Raw genomic sequence first — 19,920 nt, forward strand, 5'->3', positions numbered from 1 at the left:
GAGAACTCCGGGATTGGGTAAAAAGTAAAATGATAGACACATGCTTCTTATAATAAGCGGCTACGAGATAGCTCACAGTCAACAATGAACAGGATAACAGCAACGAGGAGAGGATTTGTGCTCTCCCTGAGGTGCAGTACCTGTGCTCCGAGGAATCTGGATAAAGGAAAGTTGTCATTCCAAAGGAATGTTACCGCAGAAGCAAGAGGGCAGCAGACAGGCTCAGTTAAGGTAGAGACTGACTTTTGTCAGGGAAGATTCTAGCCTGAGACGTGACTGCCCACCATGACCTGCTGTTAGTTAGAAAGTTTTAACTTCGGACCATCCTCTGTGATGACTTTAGGTCTCTGAGATTGTACTCGCGCCACACTGGCCTCCCCTGAGATTGTCAGGCTTAGTACGAGGCCCCTATTCATCCACCAAGTCAATGACAGAAAACAGTGTCTGTTCACACAATATCCACCTAAAAGCGCATCTCCAATGGTTCCAACGCAATTCCACTGTTTCCAGACCCGGCCTGATCTGTCCTGTACGTCTTTTCCAGGACGGACGCCACGATGCTCCCACCTTGTCTTTCTCACGTGTTCCCTTCCACTTGCAGTGGCTGGAACGTGCGTACCCCCATCCGAGCTTCCGACGCGCCCAGCGTACTTCTGCTTCTCTTTCCGCCTCTCCGAGTGCCACTTGTTTCTCTGAAGTCGGAGTGCCGTGTCAGGCTTCCGGAAGCCTTGCTCTTGGGCTGTAGCCCTCAGTAAGACCCAAAGCATCTTCCTTCTTAAATGTGAAGAGATTCACATTTCTTCTCGTTGACACTACACAATTTTGCTTTTGATAACTCCTGTGGTTAAAAGCCGTTTAAGGTTTCTTAACTATTTGTACATGTTTATTTTGTGTACTTCAAAACATACAGCCAATTCTACGAATGTTTTCCTTTGCAGTTCCTCCCTGTGCTTGTGTGCTTAGTGAGGCCTGCCCCATGAGAAAACAGACAAGACCTGGGTTTGAGACCAGAAGACATCGATTTGGTTGGATGTTTCATCTCCGTAGGTGGGTGACTGTGGGCAAATGACTCCGTTTCACAGTTAACTAATGGAACCTGCTATGTTTCTCTGTGCAAGTTCCCACATTCTAATATGTTCTAACTATGCACCTCCATCAACTCGGTTCCTGGACTATGGGGACCAAGTACAGGGACAGGTGCCTCAGGAAAGATGAGAAAGCAAGAAGACGGGCCTGGAATTCAGGCATGTGATGTCAGAAGAAGACACGTCTACACTTTCGATCTTGGGCATCGGTAGAGAAATGTCCGACAAAGAAAATTGCAAATCATCCTTCAGGGCCAACCTACCTTCCGGCGGCCGTATCTGTCAGCCAGGAGGCCAAAGAGGATGCTGAAGACCATGTAGCCGAAAAACACCATCTAGAAGTAGGGTGAGAAAAAATTGTCCACTAAGCAGAGTTGTCATAACCTGCCAATTTACTGCATTTGGCATCCGTCTGAATTGCAGGTGGATTAGCACCGTGCACGGGCTGGAGGCGAAGAGCTGGTTTCACACAGACCTGCCCCGACTCCTGACTCCCGTTCAGGGCCTGGGAGGCGGAGCTCCCACCTGGAAACACTGCCACCAGGCGGAAACAGGTGAAAAGAACAGGTAACTGCTTTTTCTGCAATGGAAGATGATGGATTGGCCCTATCAACTCAGGTGTATAATTGTGAATTTCCATTTTAATAACTCGAAAAACTCCATTCATACTCCGATTCTGCACATGAGGTGAGACTTCTAGAAGCAGTCTCCTCTGTGTTATTACAGATAAACATGAACTTTAAACAAATACCAAAACCATTCATCCATTTAGAAACACTCTTCAGATCTAATACAAAAACCCGTTTTCCTTACGTGTTCTCACAGTGATGTGATCCACCCTGAGAAAACTCAGGAACCTGGATGTGATACCAGCATTTTAACTCAGCCTGAGTTATAATCTAATGTCTATGCTTCGGGTGACTTATTTTTCTGCCTTTAGCAGCTCCGAACTTAACTTGCTCTGCCTTCTAATACCATCCTTGACTGATTGCTTCCAGGTTAATCAGAGGGAAGGTGGTAGCTGGCATTGCTAACACTTTTTCGATGAAGAAGATCTGTTTCTCTCTGCTGCCTACTTTGCTTTCTCCTTATCTCTCTTCCTTACTCTTCACAAGAAAGATACACAGACACATTTCTTTTACAGGGAACTATTTTAAAAAATCATATCTATTCTTGAATGACAAAAGCCTTGTGTTTCCTCTGCACTATTCTTTCCAGGATAGAAATGAAGAGTGTTTTCTCAATGCCAGTCCTGGGATACCTCCTTACCCATAATGAACTCAAATCAGTCCCCTGCAAAACACTAAGAACAAGGAAAGTGTGATACATTTTGCATAAATCTAAACTTACTACATATGAAGGGCTTTTTTTCATTCTGAGATAATTTGATCTCTGATGGCATGCCCTTCTGTTTTTTGAAAAATGTTGGGCACACATGGCTTGCCTCCTCGCACAACCACATCAAAACTACAACTAAATTATAGGACAACCATCACTCAGAACCATCAGCATTCGAGTGGAATGGAAGTCTGCCAACTACGGAATTAAATAAATAACATTTGTCCAGACTGGTAGGAGGGGCAGACACATGGAACAGGCTGGTCCCACATCCTCGCCTGGTGGCTAAAAATTTGGGAAGGATATCTTGTCAGTGAGGATCCCAGCTCCGCACCAGGGCCTCCAGCCCAGGATTCCAGTGCCAGGAAGAAAAGACCCCATAATTTCTGGCTGTAAAAACCAGGGGGATTGAGTCCATGGAATAAAATTCTGGACCCCCAAGCAGTTCCTCTTAAAGAACTCACACATGGAACTTCTGCCAAGATGGAAGCGTAGGTGGAAACACTGTGCCTCCTCGCACAACCAAGCTTAAAGACAACAAAATTTTAGTAACAAGAACACAGCCAAAACGAAGTAAATTGAACTATACTGAAGTCTGATAACAACAAACCACTCAGCCAGACCGGTAAGAGGGGCGGAGCCAGCAGCGGAGCAGGGTCGGGCAGGAAAGATCCCCTGGACCAACCCAGGTGTGGGCGGTGGTTGGTGGATCCCAGGTGTGGGGTAGCAACGGGCAGACCCAGTGAGGGTGCAAGGCGGCAGGCTGACCACTGTCCCTTTTCTGAACCCTCCCCTCACAGAGCCAGAGAGCCAGCAGGCAGCTGCCATACTCGAAACTCCATCAACCTGGCTAATACTGTTTGCCCCACCCTGGAGATCCCCTGAAACTCCATCCCACCCAACTTACAACTGTGAACACTGGCTTTTCCATATGAGTGGCTGGTCCAGGCTCATACTTCACAACTTCCTATATCCTTTCAAACAAGCAATAGCGAGCATCAGTGAGCCCCCAGCCTCCATACCTCTTGCTAAGTGGCCCCAGGCCCAGCACTAGCAGCAGCCAGCCTAGATTCACAGCTTGGCTTCACCTTGGAATCTCTAAGCCCAGCACAAGGAGAAACCATCTCAGATTGCTCTACAGTTTAGGCAGGGTGGCCCCAGACAAAAGACAGGTGGGGGCTGACCTTGGTTTGTACCACCAGGGAAATCTGAGAGCCTGTCTGCTCAGTGGACAACTACAGACCACATTGAAACACCACCAGCCTAGCCCTGCACAGGTGATACTCCACGGAGGGTGGACCTTGGTGGTCAGTGGTCACAGCCAATCCTTGCAATGACTGGCCTAGATAAATCCCTCCCATTGACCTGCCAATAGCAACCAATTCTCAACTACAAGAGGATGGTGTATGTATTCATCCCACAAAGGGTGCATCTCAAGTATCCAACTTGGGTGATAGGGGAGGCTGTGCCATTGGACCCTGCAGGACACCTACTACATTAGGCCGTGCTACCAAGATGGGGACTCATAGCAGCTCTACCTAATACATAGAAACAAACACAGGGAGGCTGCCAAAATGAGGAGACAAAGAAACATGGCCTAAATGAAAGAACAGATCAAAACTCCAGAAAAAGAACTAAACAAAATGGAGAAAAGCAATCTGTCAGATACAGAGTTCAAAACACGGCTATAAGGATGCTCAGGCAACTTAGTGAGGACCTCAACAGCATAAAGAAGATCCAATCAGAAATGAGAGATACACTAATTGGAAAGAAGAACAATTTTCAGGGAAACAACAGTAGGGTAGATGAAGCCAAGAATCAAATCAATGATTTGGAACATAAAGAAGCAAAAAGCAACCAACCAGAACAAGAAGAAAAAAGAATATTTTTTTAAAAATGAGGATGGTGTAAACAGCCCCTGGGACAACTTCAAGCATTCCAACATTCACATCACAGGAGTGCTAGAAGCAAAAAATTGAAAATCTACTTGAAAAAATAATGAAAGAAAGCTTCCCTAATTTGGCATAGAAAACAGACATATGAGTCCAGGAAGCATAGAGTCCCAAACAAGCTGGATGCAAAGAGGCCCACACCAAGACACATCATAATTAAAATGCCAAAGGCTAAAGATAAACACAGATTCTTAAAAGCAGCAAGAGAAAAGCCATCAGTTACTTACAAGAGAGTTCCCATAAGACTGTCAGCTGATTTCTCAAAATAAACTTTGTAGTCTAGAAAGGATTCCCAAGAAATATTCAAAGTCATGAAAGGCAGGGACTTACAGCCAAGATTGCTCTACCCAGCAAAGCTATCATTTGAATCAAAGGGCAGATAAAGAATTTCCTAAACAAGAAAAAACTAAGAGTTCATCATCACCGAACCATTATTAAATGAAACGTTAAAGGGACTTATTTAAGAAAAAGATGAAGATCAAAACTATGAATAAAATGGCAATAATACATATCTATCGACAAGTGAATCTAAAAACAAAACTAAACAAACGAGAACAGAGATGGAATGATGGATAGAGAGAGCATTCTGATGGTTGCCAGATGGGAAGGGGTGGAAGAATGGGTGATGAGTGCTGAGTGAGGGGATTAAGAAGTACAAATAGGTAGTTACAGAATAGCCGTGGGGATGTAAAGTGCAGTATAGGAAATGAAGCAGCCAAAGATCTTATACGCATGACCCGTGGACATGAACAATGGTGTGGGGATTGCCAGAGGGAGTGGGGGATGCTGGGTAGAGGGGAATAAAGGGGGGAAATCAGGACAACTGTAATAGCATAATCAATTAAATATAATTTTAAAAGAAACAAAGATGATGGCTGTTGATGGCAAACTTTTCCCTCCTTTTCTTCTTCTAATGACCTTAGTTGCCATATATGGTTTTTAATATCAGCCACTCAGTTTTAATGGATTTTTTAAGATAGAGAGAGTGCTAGAAACCTTGATTTATTGTTACCTTATTTATGCATTCATTGGTTTCTTCCCGTGTATACCCCGACTGGGAATCGAACCCACAGCCTTGGCATCCGGATGATGCTCTAACCAAGTGAGGTACTTGGCCAGGGCAGCTACTTCACATTTTTTTTTTTTAAAGTTGTATCAAAAATCAGTTCTCTGCCTTTTGGCTAAGATCAAGTGTAAAAAAAAAAAATTGCATCATTTGGTGAATCCTGAAGTTTAGATTCCCCTGAAATTTAAGTTTCTATAGTCATGCACCCCTTAGCGATGAGGACACACTGTGAAAAATGCATTGTTGTGATTCCGTCATCACGCCACACCACAGAGGGCACGCACATGACCCCAGATGGTATGGCCCACTGCACATCGAGGCTCTGTGCTGCACACCAGTGCTCCCAGGCTACACCCTGCTACTGCACAAAACAGCACGAGATTAAATCGGGTACAAGGGAAAACAAAGCTGCCAAAACACGTAGTAGACACATGATGGATGGGGCTACCGCCAGGATGGCGTGTATACTGTTCTACAGCAAAGTTTTAAAAAATATATTTAGAAGGAATACACTCTAAAATAACAATCAAAAGTAAAGTATAGTAAAGTCCATAAACTAGTAACATAGTCATTTATTATCCTTGTCGAGTACTGGGTACTGTACCTGTGTGTACTGTACTTATACATGACTGGCAGTGCAGTGGGTTTGTCTGCACTTGAGTCAAGAGTTGCGTTGTGATGTTACGTCCCTTGGGGACAGAAACTTGGAGCTCTGTTACAATCTTCTGAGACTACCGTCGCTGGTCCAAAACATCACTATAAGCACATGAGTCTGCTGTGGAACCAAAAATTATCCAACTTCCTCCCAAGAAGGGAAAGGAGAACTAATATTTTCCCTTTTAACCTGCTTGAATCATGAAAACAAGAGGCCAGCTTCCAAGGACAAAATAGTTTTTTTTGTTGAGATGCTGGGGTGTGTTGATAGACTAAACTGCAACTGGATTCAACGAAATAGGCTGATGAGCAAAGGTGAAGAATATGGTCGAATAGGATTCAATTTCAATTAGACTCTGCGCTCTTCCATCATGGGTGGCAGATCTTTTTTCTTTTCTCTCTTGTTTTCTTTTCATTCGGTATAAAGAAATGACTCTCCAGGGTTACTGGTAAGCTTGTCTGGATCATTAACCTTGACGGAAAGCCTATGCGAACCCCAAAGCTTGTGAACTCTAATCCTGTTGGGAAATCAAATAGAGACACAAAACTAACTACTAACTCTTTCTCTCCTCCCTCCCTTCTGAGGGTCTGCTCTTTGCTGCAGGTACACGAGAGCTTGTTTTTAGAATAAAAACGACCACTCTGTTTCTGATTGATGCACATATTAAGTTTTGTTTCATTGGCGCTAACTCTATTAGCCACAGAATATGTGGGACTAATCCACCCCCAGTCCCTAAGGTTGGTTGCCTGGTTAACAACCATCAGGCCAGGCTGTCCAGGAGGGGGAGGGGGAGTCGGAGGGCGAAAGACCTGAGCAATGGGAAAGATGTGGCCTCCCTGGTAGTCAGGCTGGGCGCCTCCTGGTGGTGATGGGGAAACTTGAGAGTTGGGAAATTTTAGTTTTAGGTGACAGTGAATAAGCTTAGGAGGTAATGCATGTAAAAAGCTATTGTTTCAGAACTGAAGGTTCGGCCCACCTTGACTCCAGGAGACCGCCAGCACGACAACCTTTGTGCTGCAGAAGAGACCACGAGCCATCAAGATGGTACCTGAGCCCCTGTGCTCCAGGGAGAGATATCCCTCACCCAGGACACAGAGAGAGAAAACCACCCGTCAACCTCACTGGATGAAAGGCTGTTAGGGAAGTTGACAGACAGCATCTTTTATCTGAGTAACCTCTTTCCTGGATTCCAAATCCCTCCCCTACGCTTTTTCGTCCTTATAAAAAAAAAGGTGAGTTGACAGGAAGTGTAAGATGGTCTGTGAGGGTACATCATGCACCCTCTCTCAGATCCTGGCCATCGGAATAAAGTCCCCGAAAGATTCAACCCCCGTCTCTGCTCATCTGTTCTGCGGTGATGGGCAGCCCGAACGCAGGCTTTTCCAGGTTCAGTAGCAAGGCTGTGGTCGGCGAGCCCAGGGGATGGTTGCCAAAGTTGATGAGGCTCGCAACAAAAATGAAAATGACAGAGACCCAAGGACAGGAGGAGGTGAGGAACTCGAGGCAGGAACAGGCACTTCTGGGGGAGGTAAGGTGCCCAGAGGAAAGTCTTGGGGGCCGACGCCCACCTAACAAGGGAAAAGATGCCGGCGTTCTGGCTGCCCGCCACTGCCAAGCCCAACAAGCAATGACAGCGAATGAATCTTTGTGGGCGCTTTATTCAGATGGCTGGCGAGCTGAACAAATTTTAACTGATCATCCTAAATTCCATTTTAAAATGTCCCTTTTTATAAGGAGAACAAAGTGTAGGTTAAGGGTGTTGGAATTCAGGGAAAAGTTAATTGGATTAAAAAAAAAACAACTTCAGCTTTCTCGCCCTGGGCGGAGGTCATCTCACCCTGGAGTACAATGGTTCAGATATCAGCTTGAGTTGCTTGCAGTCCTTCTGAAGAACAAAGGGGGAACTGGAGTCAGGGTGGGTCATCCCTTCAGTTCCTCGAACAAAAGCTTTTACATGCATTGATTACAAAGCTTATTAGCTATCACTCAAACTAAAATTTTCCAACTCTCCCCCTATCCACGTCACTGCTGCCATTAGAGAACGCATAAGAACAACAGAAATGCAACCAGGGAAATGTCAGCTGTAAACAGAGAAACCATATAATTCCCTGGGAGTGAGTGATACAACCTTCTCCGATATTCTCAGGAATGAAGACTTGCCCACTAGCTGTGGAGTGTTTATAATCAGACACAGCATCACAGCGATCACCCTCATGATACAAGGACTGTACTCTGGAGGTGGAAGAAAGCAAAAAAAAAACCCAGCAGAGTCGCTTAATTACAAACCCAGGTAAGATCTGTGGTTATTTTCTTTAATACTCTATCTCTTCCCTAAAAGTATTAGAGACAGCTTAAAAAAAAAAACACTACAGGAGTCTGGGCAACAATTAGTAATAGGAAATTTTAAAGAGGGGAATGGAGCTGAGAGAATGAGAACAGTGAGGGGGAGATTAGTGATCCCAAATGCGCCACTTTGGCATTCGGAGTAGTTTGAGCTGAAGGCGATCAAGACCAGGCAGACAAAACAAAAAAGCAAAATAGAAAATAAAAAACCAACTCTCTCCCTGGAAGAATTTAGATAAGGACCTTGGCCTAGAAGACAGCTATTATCAGAGATAACTTTTATCTGGACATTTTATCTGCATGATAAGAACGCCTGCTCTTCCTCCCCCTCCCCTCTGAAGCCCCAGGCCCTACCCCACTCCTTAAGCTGAGTGTACAAGCCTCAAATGTCTGCCTCAAATGTCCGACTTGGTGGGTCTGAAATTTGGGGGAGTTCCCACATGTACAAAATTTGTTTTTCTCATGGAACTGCTGTTTTCCCTCCAACACACACATGCACACGCACACAGAGTCTGCTGGCAATGAATTGGTGCCTACTAAATGCCTTGTGAAACAAGCATAGATAATAATATCCTTGATTCCATTTTGCTGCAAAATTTGGTGTGCAATTCATAAAGCAATTTATATGGTCTTTGAGAAAAGTCGAAAATGTAACACAAGTAATCCAGTGAGGGGGATTTGGTGATTGGTTAAGTCCCCTTATCACACTAAGTCACCACTTAGTGATCTGAACTAATAGTTCATAGTTAAAGCATAACCAACCCATGGCTTACAAGTTCTTCTCTCCGATTTGCATTTATTTCTTTGGGGCCTTTGCTAGGAGCTGGAAAATAAGCAAGTCAACGTTATGCTCTATAGGGGGTAAAGGAAAAGGGGAGAAAGGCCTCAAATGCTAGTTGGGGCCTGCAAACTCATGAGCTGAGAGAGCCGACAGACCAGGTTGGGGGTGCGGGTATCCAGCTCTCAGCCAGGTGGGATGGGGAAGAGGAGTGGAAGCCCCGGGCCTCAGCTGGCTCAGTGCAGAGCAGGAAGCAGGGACTCACCGTGGTCACTAACGCCACCTGCCAGTCCATCAGCTGCCATTCACAGCGGATGACAGGAGACACAACCGCTATTAACATGATCTCCATGGCTTCGACAACCTGAAGGAGAAGGGAAAACCCCACGTCTGAGAGCTAGTTCGTCATCACTGCTTCCCAGGCCACCTGCCTGTCCACTGTCTTCCCAGAATGCACATCTCGTCCTTCCCCTCCCCCACTTAGGGAGCAAGTGTTGCGTACCCAGCCGGCACTGGCATTTGGAGTAAAGAAGCAGAGTAAACCCATGGCTCCCGTTGATGCAACATTTATGACTTGAACATTTTTGAAACGGTCCCCAGATTGATGACACACACTCCGTTGAGACGTCGGGAGTTCCTGCACTCGCATTGTAACACTAAGAGGTCAGTCGGTCATGGGCTGTCTGCCACCATCCACCGAAGCCCTTCCCGGTGACAAGTGTTGTTTTACACTGGTCAGCTAGGGAGGGGCCCGGAGGAGCAGCACCGAACAAGAAGACCTTAGAGAAGACCAGGACTTCCAGTCACGGGCTGAGGGCCCTCTGCTGCTGGGACAGTCTTACCCACATGCCTGTCCCAGGAGGCCCTGAAGCCCTGCCCCAAATGTCTCTGAACAAGAGCCTGTCCAGGCCGTGGCCAGGCCAGGGCCCGCCCATCACGGTCCACACGTCTGTGCTGATTAAAAGATCCTGGTCCACAAAGCAGACCATCCAAAATCCAGGCAAGGAATGCGGCTGCCACATCCAAACAAGCACTCCTCTCTGCTTCTGTGGAGGGTGGGTGTGGGAGGGGGGTCCTGGTAGACAGGCCTTCCTTGCTGATGGGTTGAACTGAAGCGGCCCAGAAACACTAAAAACTGAAGAGGACCCAAAGCCAATTCACAGCAACATCAAGCGTAAAGGCGCACTAGACGTACAGTTACCATGGATACGGACCGACGATGGGTTACAGACAGAGAGGTGATACAGTGGAAAGGAAGCACGTGGCGTTACCTTTCCAATGTAGACAACTAACAGAGACGCACTTCCTCTGGATGGGCGGTGTGGTTGATATGGGGAGGCAATGACAGACTCCCAGTGTATCCGAAGGTAAAAGAGGCAGAGAGTCTAACACTCTTTAAACAAGCGGACCAAGAAATAAGCATACTAGAAAGCAAATATGCAAAAAGATGGAGAGATACCCTGGTGGAAAGTGGAGGTGAGGTGATGAGAAGACCCTACTCATCCACACCCACTTGTCCCTCGAAACACAGAATCTTAAAAATTCGCAGCCAGCCCTGGCTGGTGTGGCTCCATGGACTGAGCGCCAGCCTGCAAACTGAAAGGTCACCAGTTCGATTCCCAGTCAGGGTACATGCCTGGGTTGAGGGCCAGGTCCCCAGATGGGGGTGTGCAAGAGGCAACCAATTGATGACGCTCTCACACACTGATGTTTTTCTCCTCTACTTCCCCCCTCTCTAAAAATAAACAAATAAGGTGTTAAAAAAAAATCAGAGCCAGGGAGCCCCCTCCTTGGGGCACACCCACTTGAATCTCTGTTCGGAGTGAATATTCTTTCTCCTAAACTCTAAGAATCCCCACCAGACTGGCAACCGGGAGGCAATGCGCAGCAGCAGCTCGTCCCAGGCTGACCCCCTGAACCTGTGTCCGAAGGCCCCTTTTCTCTGACTTTCTAGTGAGCTGACAGCGTCCCCGCTTTGGCTCGCTTCTTCCTGGTAACATTTCTAGAGGCCGGCACATCCCCGCCGCCCTGGCTCCTGTTGCTTCTTCCATCCTAAGCCCTCCTTGTTTCACTGCTCCCAGCTTTAGTAAATGTATTCTTAAAATTAAAATTAAAAAAGGCAGAGCCTAGGTGAGAGCTTACTTAATAGATGAGGAAATGTTGGCCACTGTAGGACTGGTTACTATGAAAGGAGGACTGGGGGTGTGGCCTTGCCTGCCCCGCCTCCCCCCCCCCCCCAGTGCTTTTGGGAGATGCCCCAGAACCTAGCTCACATCACTTCTCTTCTCGTACCATTTAGCTGAATGGGGAGGGGCAGGGCTCTCTAGCGTTGACCCTCAGTCTCCCTCTTAGTTACCTTTTCTCCCACCCGAAACCATTGCTACGCTGACCGCTTGCCTCAGATTTTCCATCCTGTCTCACTAACCCTATCATTGTGCATCTGCCTATGGGGAGTGTAACATGTTCTCACTCCACCTACAAAAGGAGCAAGCCGCTGAGGTTTCCGAGCACATCCACTGTCTGTGAGAGCCCCCTGCTGGGCTGGCCGTCACTCTTCTTTCCTCGAAATAGCAAACCCTTGTGGGATTCGGAACAAGCCACCCCAAGATGGGCCTCCATGATATGCAGGCGGCTTTGAACTAAAGGCAATTTTAGTGTCAGGCTCAAGAGAAACCTCTGCCTTTCCCTTTAACAACCTAGAAGGATTTGAATCGGGGGCCTGGCCCATGATGAGATGATCAGAGATAGCTTCTTTTGATTTTATCTATAGGGCAGGGAGAACTTCTACTTCTGTTCCTGTCACCCAGCAGTGACCCTCTGAGGTCCCCAAGGTGCATTATCCCGACCCTTGCTCGGAAGAGGAACCCTTCATCTGGGATCCTCTTCTGACGTGGGGTGTCTGACTCTCACGTAGGCAAGGTCCCCGCTCCTGTGTACACATTAAATTTGGTCATTTTCCCTCGCTAATCTGTTCCATGCCTATGTAACAGACCAGCCAGAAGAGGCCTCGTCCCCCTCCACACCTTCATCAGTGCCCTTAAAGGATCTGAAAATCTGTCATTACTACATGTGTCCCAAGTGATGCTTATGCACAAAATGACTGAGAATCATGTTTCTGATTTAACTCAGAATAATACTGCAGCTTTCCTCTACCTTCCCAGTACCTCAAGTTCAACATTTTTTAACATGGGTATTGAATTCCTGGAACACAGAACATAGATATTCATTTGCTCACAACCTAGCACTTGGCAAAGATGGACACAGATCATTTATGGATTGTTCACCTCACAAAGTCCTTGCTTCTTTCCACACCCTGCCCTGAAGGGCCAGTCCTGGGCTGGGGGTCTGGGGAACTCACTGTCCCAGAATAAAACAGCTGTGGGGGCTCAGACGGTGCACTCACCCCCGTGCTTCCCATGATCAGGAACAGGGCGATGTGGAAACGTCCGAATCCGATGGTCTCCACGGCATCTTCCACGGTGAACGTCTTTGACTCTGAAAAGAAAAGGCAAAGAGAAAATGAAACCGGAAAAGTCCGTGACTGGGCTGCCTGTCACTACCAGAACCCATAAGGAGAGACAAGGATTCCTGGATCTTTACGGGACTTCCTTCAGATGCTGGCCATCTGAGGAGATGGTGGGTGAGGTACCCTCAAAAACTGTCTTAACATCTCCTCTCAAGCAGACCTTATTATGGGGAGAAGAAAAGGGTAGATAAGAGGGCTGGAAAAAGTTTAATTGGGTAAGAGTTGTAGCCAGGGGTGGATTATTCTGGCTCTTCCTTATCTGCTGATCAACAATTCTTTATCTGCATCAGGGACATTCCCTCCCTGGAGCACAGTGGCTCAGATGCCATCTGAGCTTGCAGACCCCTGGGGCATAAAGGCCGAATTGCTTGTCTGACCTCCTGGAGCCAAGTGCATCAGGCATTCCAGTGCCTGGAATAACAGCTTTCCACATGCATTAGTCACTTAAGCCTATGGACTATAACTGAAGCTAAAATCTTGAACTCTTCAGTTCCCCTATCAGAAAGAACAGCCTCTGTGGGAAGGAAATGTGTGTGGACTATTGCTCACACCAAAGGATTTTGGAAAACCAATCCATTGTTATAAAAACTAGTAAATATGGGGAAGGGGGTAGAATTAAGCAGAACCTTGAGGGTCAGTGACTTGTAGATCATCTTACCTTTCGGCTGTGACTCTGGGGCTCCCAGGCTCAACTTGCGAAGGCTAATGATGGTGACCGGCTCCGCCTTCTTGGTTGCCATCTTTGAAGTGGTTCAAATTTCCCACACAGTTTCCCTGGTGGTAGCAAGAGAGGGAAGAGGAAAGAAATATAACTGAGTACATATTTTCTCTTATCTTCGCAGAAAATCTGTGAAGTAGGTTTTATAAAGACATTATTTATTTATTTTTAGAGAGGGGAAGGGAGAGAGAAAGAGAGGGAGAGAAACATCCATGTGTGGTTGCCTCTCATGTGCCCCCTACTGGGGGACCTAGCCCGCAAGCCAGGCATGTGCCCTGACTGAGAATCAAACCGATGACCGATCAGTTTGCAGGCCAGCACTCAGCCTACTGACCCACATCAGCCAGGGCAGGTTTTTATAATTTATCACCATTTTATATATTAATGAAGCACAGAGAGGTTTAGTGACCAAATGAGATCATTGGGCCCCAGTGACAAGCAATCACCCTGTGTCAGGGCTAGGCCTTGACAATTTGGCCAATAGCATCCTCCGACCATTAGTGGAGACGGGCTTTGCTCCAGAGAAGTAATGGCGGTGCCATGCTGCTCCCTCTACGCCGATCCTGTATTTACAGTGTGACCCCATGTCCCAGAGTACTTTCTCGTGCCTCATGTTTGCCACTGACAGAAACCCAAGGAGCCCTTCTTTATATTCTCCCCTTTTTGTATTTAACCCTAAAAATGATCCTTAACCCCCAAAACTGAGAGAAAAACCAGCCAAAGAAAGCTGAGGATCAAGGTAGGATAATGTTGGTATCATTACTTTGAGACACGGGAATTTAACTCTCCATCCCTAGTGGGGTAAGCAGAAACACTCTTCTGTTCTCAGTAATTATATTGTTAGTAATAATATTGGCATCATTACTTTGAGCCTAGCTCGTAGGGTTGGTTTGTTTTACGCTCCTCCCCCTTTTGGGGATGTGTAACGATTCTCAAAATAGGTAGTTCAAAATACGAGGTTCTGAGATTCTTAAATAACCCTTCTGGCGTCGGACCACCAGTAGGGGGCAGTCCCCACTCGGGCGGGAAGCTTGCGTGGATGCTGTCCGCGCACCAGTCCTGCGTTTCGTGCTGTGTGGGCTCCTGCGGAGACCTTGTGGGAGCGTCTGACAGGTTCCCTGCCCAAAGGACTTTTTAATCTAGTTGGGGACACCACCGACACACGTGAAAAACAACTCTGCCGCAATGGAGATGTTATTTGTTTTCTTAAAATGCTGTCACAGTGACAGATAGATCGATAATTCTCAGAAATAAGTCCATGGAATCCCTTTTCCCAAGAGACACCATGAAAAGAATAAAAAATTATTATTTTCACAGAGTAAAAAAAGTGGGGAAAAAATTGGTCTCTCACCCCTCTGGAAGACTGAAAGACAGGAAGACAGATGGTTCTAGAAGTACCACTGTTTCCCCCTAGACATTGTCCAAACGCCCTTCGGAGGGGTTCACTATCTGGTAACTTTTTAACTGAAGTGGGTAGCAGAAAAAATCACCTGTGTTTGATTATGAAGAGGCCATGCCCTGACCGGTGTGGCTCAGTTGGTTGAGCATCATCCCTCAAAGTGAAAGATTGATTGCTGGTTCGATTCCCAGTCAGGGCATGTGCCTGGGTTGTGGGCCCAGTCCCCAGTTGGGACATGTGTGAGAGGCAACCAATTAATGTTTTTCACACATCGATGTTTCTCTGCCTCTCTTTCTCCTTCCCTTTCCCCCCTCTCTAAAAATAATTAAATCTTAAAAAAAAAAAAAAAGAGGACCTCAGTACACAGTAGAAATCAACTCTGATTAAGTATGTTTCTGGGGGGAAGATGTACTCCAGATTTGCTGCAATCAAAATATGAAAACAAGACCATTCAGAGAATTCAATAGCGGTGAGGTGTGCACAACCTCACCACGGTACTAAAAACCACTGAACTAGCCCTGGCCAGGTGTCTCAGTTGGTTGGAGCACCATCCCCTACACCAAAAGGTTGCAGGCTCGTTTTTCAGTCAGGGCACGTACGAAAGCTGCAGGTTCGATCCCCAGCTAGGACACATACAAGCAGCAACTAACTGATGGTTCTCTCACACTGATGTTTCTCTTTTTCTCTCTCTCTCTCTGGCTAAAAAAATCAATAAAAACATATCCTTGGGTGAGGATTAAAAAAATAAAAATCATTGAATTATACACTAAAATGGTGACTTTTATTGTATGTTAATTATATCAGTCTTCTTTTCTTAAAAATAGTAATGCAAATTATGGCAGCAGGCTTAAAAACCAAAAGTGACTCTCACCATTTAGAGTGTTAGAGGATAAAACAATTTAGTCGGGTGGGGAAATATTATTTTTAACCCTAGTAAGCTCATCTTAAATTTAGTTACAACTAAATGCTGAAGGGTAAGTTCCATCTTCACTCAACATATAATCTCTTCTACCAAATTGTAAGACTTCTCGTAACAAGGTAAAAATGTTTGACAGTTTTAACATTCACAAAGGCTTCCATCTGAGAGAAGCAACAAAACACTACACAGTAAGTCTCCTTGGTCTTTGTATTGAGCTGCCAGAAAAGAAACCCAGCAAATCTGCCACTTAAAACATTTGTTCTCCTCCTGAGGAGAACAAGTTTTAATTTGAAATGTGTTTTAACCTGATTACGTAGCTGCTCGGGTCATCCATATCCTACATACTTCTCTTATCAGCAAGGAGAAATGATTAATCTCAGACAGCCTGGCAATAGGCGCTCCATCCCAGCCTTGGCTGGTGTAGCACAGTCGGATGGAGCATCATCCTGTAAACTGAAGGGTCACAGGTTTGATTCCCAGTCAGGACACATGCCGAGGTGGCAGGTGATAGGAGCTAAGGGAAGTAGTCTTTAGGGAAGTAGTTTTTAGGGAAGTAGTCTTAAGAAAACTAAGTTGCTTGTTCGACCTTAGCTGCTTGCTCAAGCTTAGGCGGGAAACCGCACACCCCACCTCGGGCAGACACTCCAGGAAGTTAAGAAGTTAAGAAAAGAACAATGAAGTAATAAGAATTGGTCAAGCAGATAGCCTCCTGGAAGTTTTTTACCCCTAGCATGAGCCCGGCTAGCTCAGTCGGTAGAGCTTGAGGCCCTAGGCCAATGGCTAACCTGAGCACGAGCTGTTCATGCACCTTGCGGGCCAATCATCAGCAAGATCACGAGCCCTAGCTTGAGCCCCTGACCAACGGCTAACGGCCACCTCTCGCTTCTGGAAATCGCTTGCTTGCTCGCTTCTATAAGAACCCTAGTCTGTAAGCGTTCGGCGCGACTCTCATCTGCAGCTATTTTTGGCACGGTGTCCTCGGACACCCTGAGGACGCCCTGAGAGTTCGCCCCTGCACAGGTAAAGCTTTGATTCAATAAACATCTTTGAACCTCTGAAAGTCTTCGTTCCTTCTCTCGAGAACTTGGGATGCAACAGCAGGTTTGGTCCCTAGCTGGGGAGCGTGTGAGAGGCAACCCATCAATGTCTCCCTGTGTCTCTCTCCCTCCCTTCCCCCCTCTCTAAAATCAATAAGCGTGTCCTTGGGAGAGGACTAAAAATAAAATAAAATAGCAAGATGTTGCATCCCAGATAATGGCATCACAGATTCTCTTAATAAAAGCTGATCCTATTAAAAAAATAAAAATAAGCCCTGGCTGGTGTAGCTCAGTGATTGAGTATGGGCCTGTGAACCAAAGGATGGAGATTCTATTCCCAGTCAGGGCACAGTCTGGCCTGGGTTGCAGGCCAGTTCCCAGCAAGGGACGCACGAGAGGCAACCATACATTGATATTTCTCTCCCTCTCTCCTTCCCTTCCCTTCTGAAGATAAATAAATAAAATATTTTTTTAAATTAAAAATAAATAAAAATAAAAATAAAGCTGATCCCATAAAGGGAGATTCACAGTCGTGACTTCCTATTTTTCTTTGTTTTTCCAAAATTTTTTTTATTATTTTATTCTTATTTGTGTTTTTCTTTTATTCTTTTCACTAGTAAATGTTTGTAGTAGATACAAACCACAAATTACAAGAAAAAATAAGATCCTAATAAATCAATGGACAAATTATATAAACAGGCAATTCACAAGAAGCTATATAAATTACAGACAAAACTGGAAAACTGCTCACCTTCTGTAACAACTGACCAAATTACAGTAACAGAAACCTGTAGGTCTCATTTTATAACCACCAAATTGACAAACACAGGGGGGAAGGGACAGCGGGAGGGAGGGGGGAAGAAGGGGAGAAAGAAAGAGGGAGGATGGAGAGAGGAGGAGAAGGGCTGGAGGAGGGAAGGAGGCGGCAGGAAGGGAGAGAGGAAGGAAGTCAGCAGCCGCTGTGAGTTTGAGACAGAACAGGTTCCATTTCTTCACCTGAAAATAAAAATGACACCAGCCGCCCGCTCAGTATCGGTCTCCCCTGGTACCTGGTGGATGGCCACCAAGATGCCCGTGGACGTTGTTGGAGGTTGGGGGGCGCTTCTGAGAAAGCCCTTTTCACCCACCTGCCCCTCAGTCCTCCTGCCTCTCCCAAGATCACGGAGAACACCCGCCTCAACAGGCACCGTGGGTCGTGAGACACACGTGAAGGTGGAAAAGAGGAAACTTTGTGCTACTTCAGGCAGAGCACAAAGGAGGAAGAGCCTGGGACCCAGTGCGGCGGACCTCGCCCTACAGCCTGGGTCTACTTACCTCCAGACGCCTTCCATGTGGGAAAGAAACTGAAGCTCTCTCTTATCTAAGAAACTTTTATTTGTGATTAGTTACTTACCCCCTTTTTTTCAGGCTAATCCAGTAGAGCAGTGGGAGACGGAATAAAGGCTCCTGTAACTAATTGGCTGTGATGAATGTAAACACCACTAGCCAGCTGTATACAATTCTTCACTGATGAACTGCCTGGAGTGTGGTATGAGGATTAAAGGAGATGATATTTTTATAACACGGCACAGTGCCCAGCACAACAAAAGCACTCACGGTTAAGTGCGTATCGTTTCTCATCTCTGAATGAAGGTATCAATTAAGTTTCTAAAATTTCACCTTAGCCACAAATCAAACACCCTCGGGGTCTGCTCTAAATGATCTATGGAGCTTGCAAAGGTATGTTGCTCCAAAGGCATTCATTGCTAATATTCTGCTAACATTAGAACACCTTGGACTCAAATGAAAAACCACCTAATAGATGGGGAAAAAAAAACCCCAAAACCATTCACTTGTTTTCTGAAAAAGACTGGTCTTATTTCAAGGGTAAACTTAAGTAGTGTTAAGACACTCTCACAGGTGATATGTGCCTACTGGAAAATAAGACCTCAAAACCGCTCCAACCAGATATATAACTCTGATATTCAGCCAAACCAATCACCTCCTCTTACTTACGAAAGGCCCAACAAAATGGATAATTTTCACTACCCTGCTGTTTTATATTGCTTCGCATGTATAATTAGCCTACTTTAGAGAAAGAAAACCCTTCCACACCTCAGTCCGGAATGGCCCAGCTGATGTGGGGGTGAGTGGGGTACAGAACAGGGGAGGCAGTGATGTGTGACTCCCTCAAACGCCACTCAAAGAAGCAAACTGGCCCCTGCTCGGCCACTGACAGTGTTCAGCATCACCAGTCATACCACTGATCTTCCTAATGCTCAGCCCCTGAAGATGGTCAAGGCCCCGTGGGTTTCCAAGGTCAAGGGAGGCTGCCAAGGGATGGAAGAAACAAAGGTGCAAGTTACCTGCAACCGAGAAAGTTGTCGCTCCTGCCCTGTGAGGTTCTACAGCATCTTCAACAGCAGGATTCCTTTGGTGGGGCGTGCTGGTGTTTTGTGGCGCTGCGGATGGAGCGTCAGGACTTGGGCATTTATGTGGGTGCCTCGCCAAGGGGCTTACCTTCCAGGCCATTTAGAGGGGACACTCAGAACACCAACTCAAAGTTAACAGGCACAGGAAGTATTCGCTTAGTATTTTCTAGAGTTTCAGCCAGGAGTTTCATAAAGAAATGTTTCCATGAAGAAGAGGACAAAGTGTTTCATCAAGACAGAAATCAGGAGACAGAGTTTATAATCTCGACTTTGAAATGAAATGGGAAAAGCTGAGTTGGCATCTTCTATTCTTTGGTTTCCTAAATTCATCTAAATCCCCTCTAACCTAGAAGGTGGATGGGTGGGTGGATGGGTGGATGGGTGGGTGGGTGGATGATCGGACCAATTTAGGAAAGATAGGGAACATGGGGAGGCCTGCTTCACAACCCTACCAGTCCCTTAAAAGCTACAATGGGACAGTAACGCATGACCTACCTTCAGAAACATCTAATAAAGAGCTGATATATTGGGGACCTGCCCAGAAACTCAAAGGCCCAAAGGGAGCTCAAGTTTCATTAAAGTAAATTCTAGGGAACTGGCAAACATGTTATTCTAGTCCATTTTGTTTTTAGCCAAAAATAATCAGGCCACTGTAGAACCTTTAAAACCTAACGTGTGTGTGGGATGTAATTT

General features: G+C 46.0%; 1 protein-coding gene across 4 annotated transcripts in view; it reads right to left on the minus strand.

The window, feature by feature from the left end:
- SVOPL (SVOP like) overlaps window positions 1-18,724 on the minus strand; it is a 65,120-nt gene extending 46,396 nt beyond the window's left edge. For 3 of the 4 annotated variants that reach the window (XR_008389969.1, XM_053656591.1, XM_053656592.1), the window contains exons 1-4: window positions 13,402-13,668; window positions 12,621-12,712; window positions 9,483-9,581; window positions 1,349-1,420 (exon numbers count right to left, since the gene is read on the minus strand). Coding sequence is in view for 2 of the 4 variants with exons in the window: in XM_053656591.1 (XP_053512566.1) it covers window positions 1,349-1,420; window positions 9,483-9,581; window positions 12,621-12,712; window positions 13,402-13,483 (345 nt within the window). In the remaining 2 variants the exon portion in view is untranslated. Of the gene's footprint in view, window positions 1-1,348; window positions 1,421-9,482; window positions 9,582-12,620; window positions 12,713-13,401; window positions 13,669-18,209 lie in introns of those variants that run through there. The other variant, XR_008389970.1, reaches the window with a different exon arrangement.
- Between the last annotated feature and the right edge of the window lie 1,196 nt (window positions 18,725-19,920).

Source organism: Artibeus jamaicensis, unplaced genomic scaffold (assembly GCF_021234435.1).
Source record: "Artibeus jamaicensis isolate MK-2021 breed Jamaican fruit bat unplaced genomic scaffold, CSHL_Jam_final scaffold_2172, whole genome shotgun sequence".
In the NCBI taxonomy this organism is placed as follows: domain Eukaryota; kingdom Metazoa; phylum Chordata; class Mammalia; order Chiroptera; family Phyllostomidae; genus Artibeus; species Artibeus jamaicensis.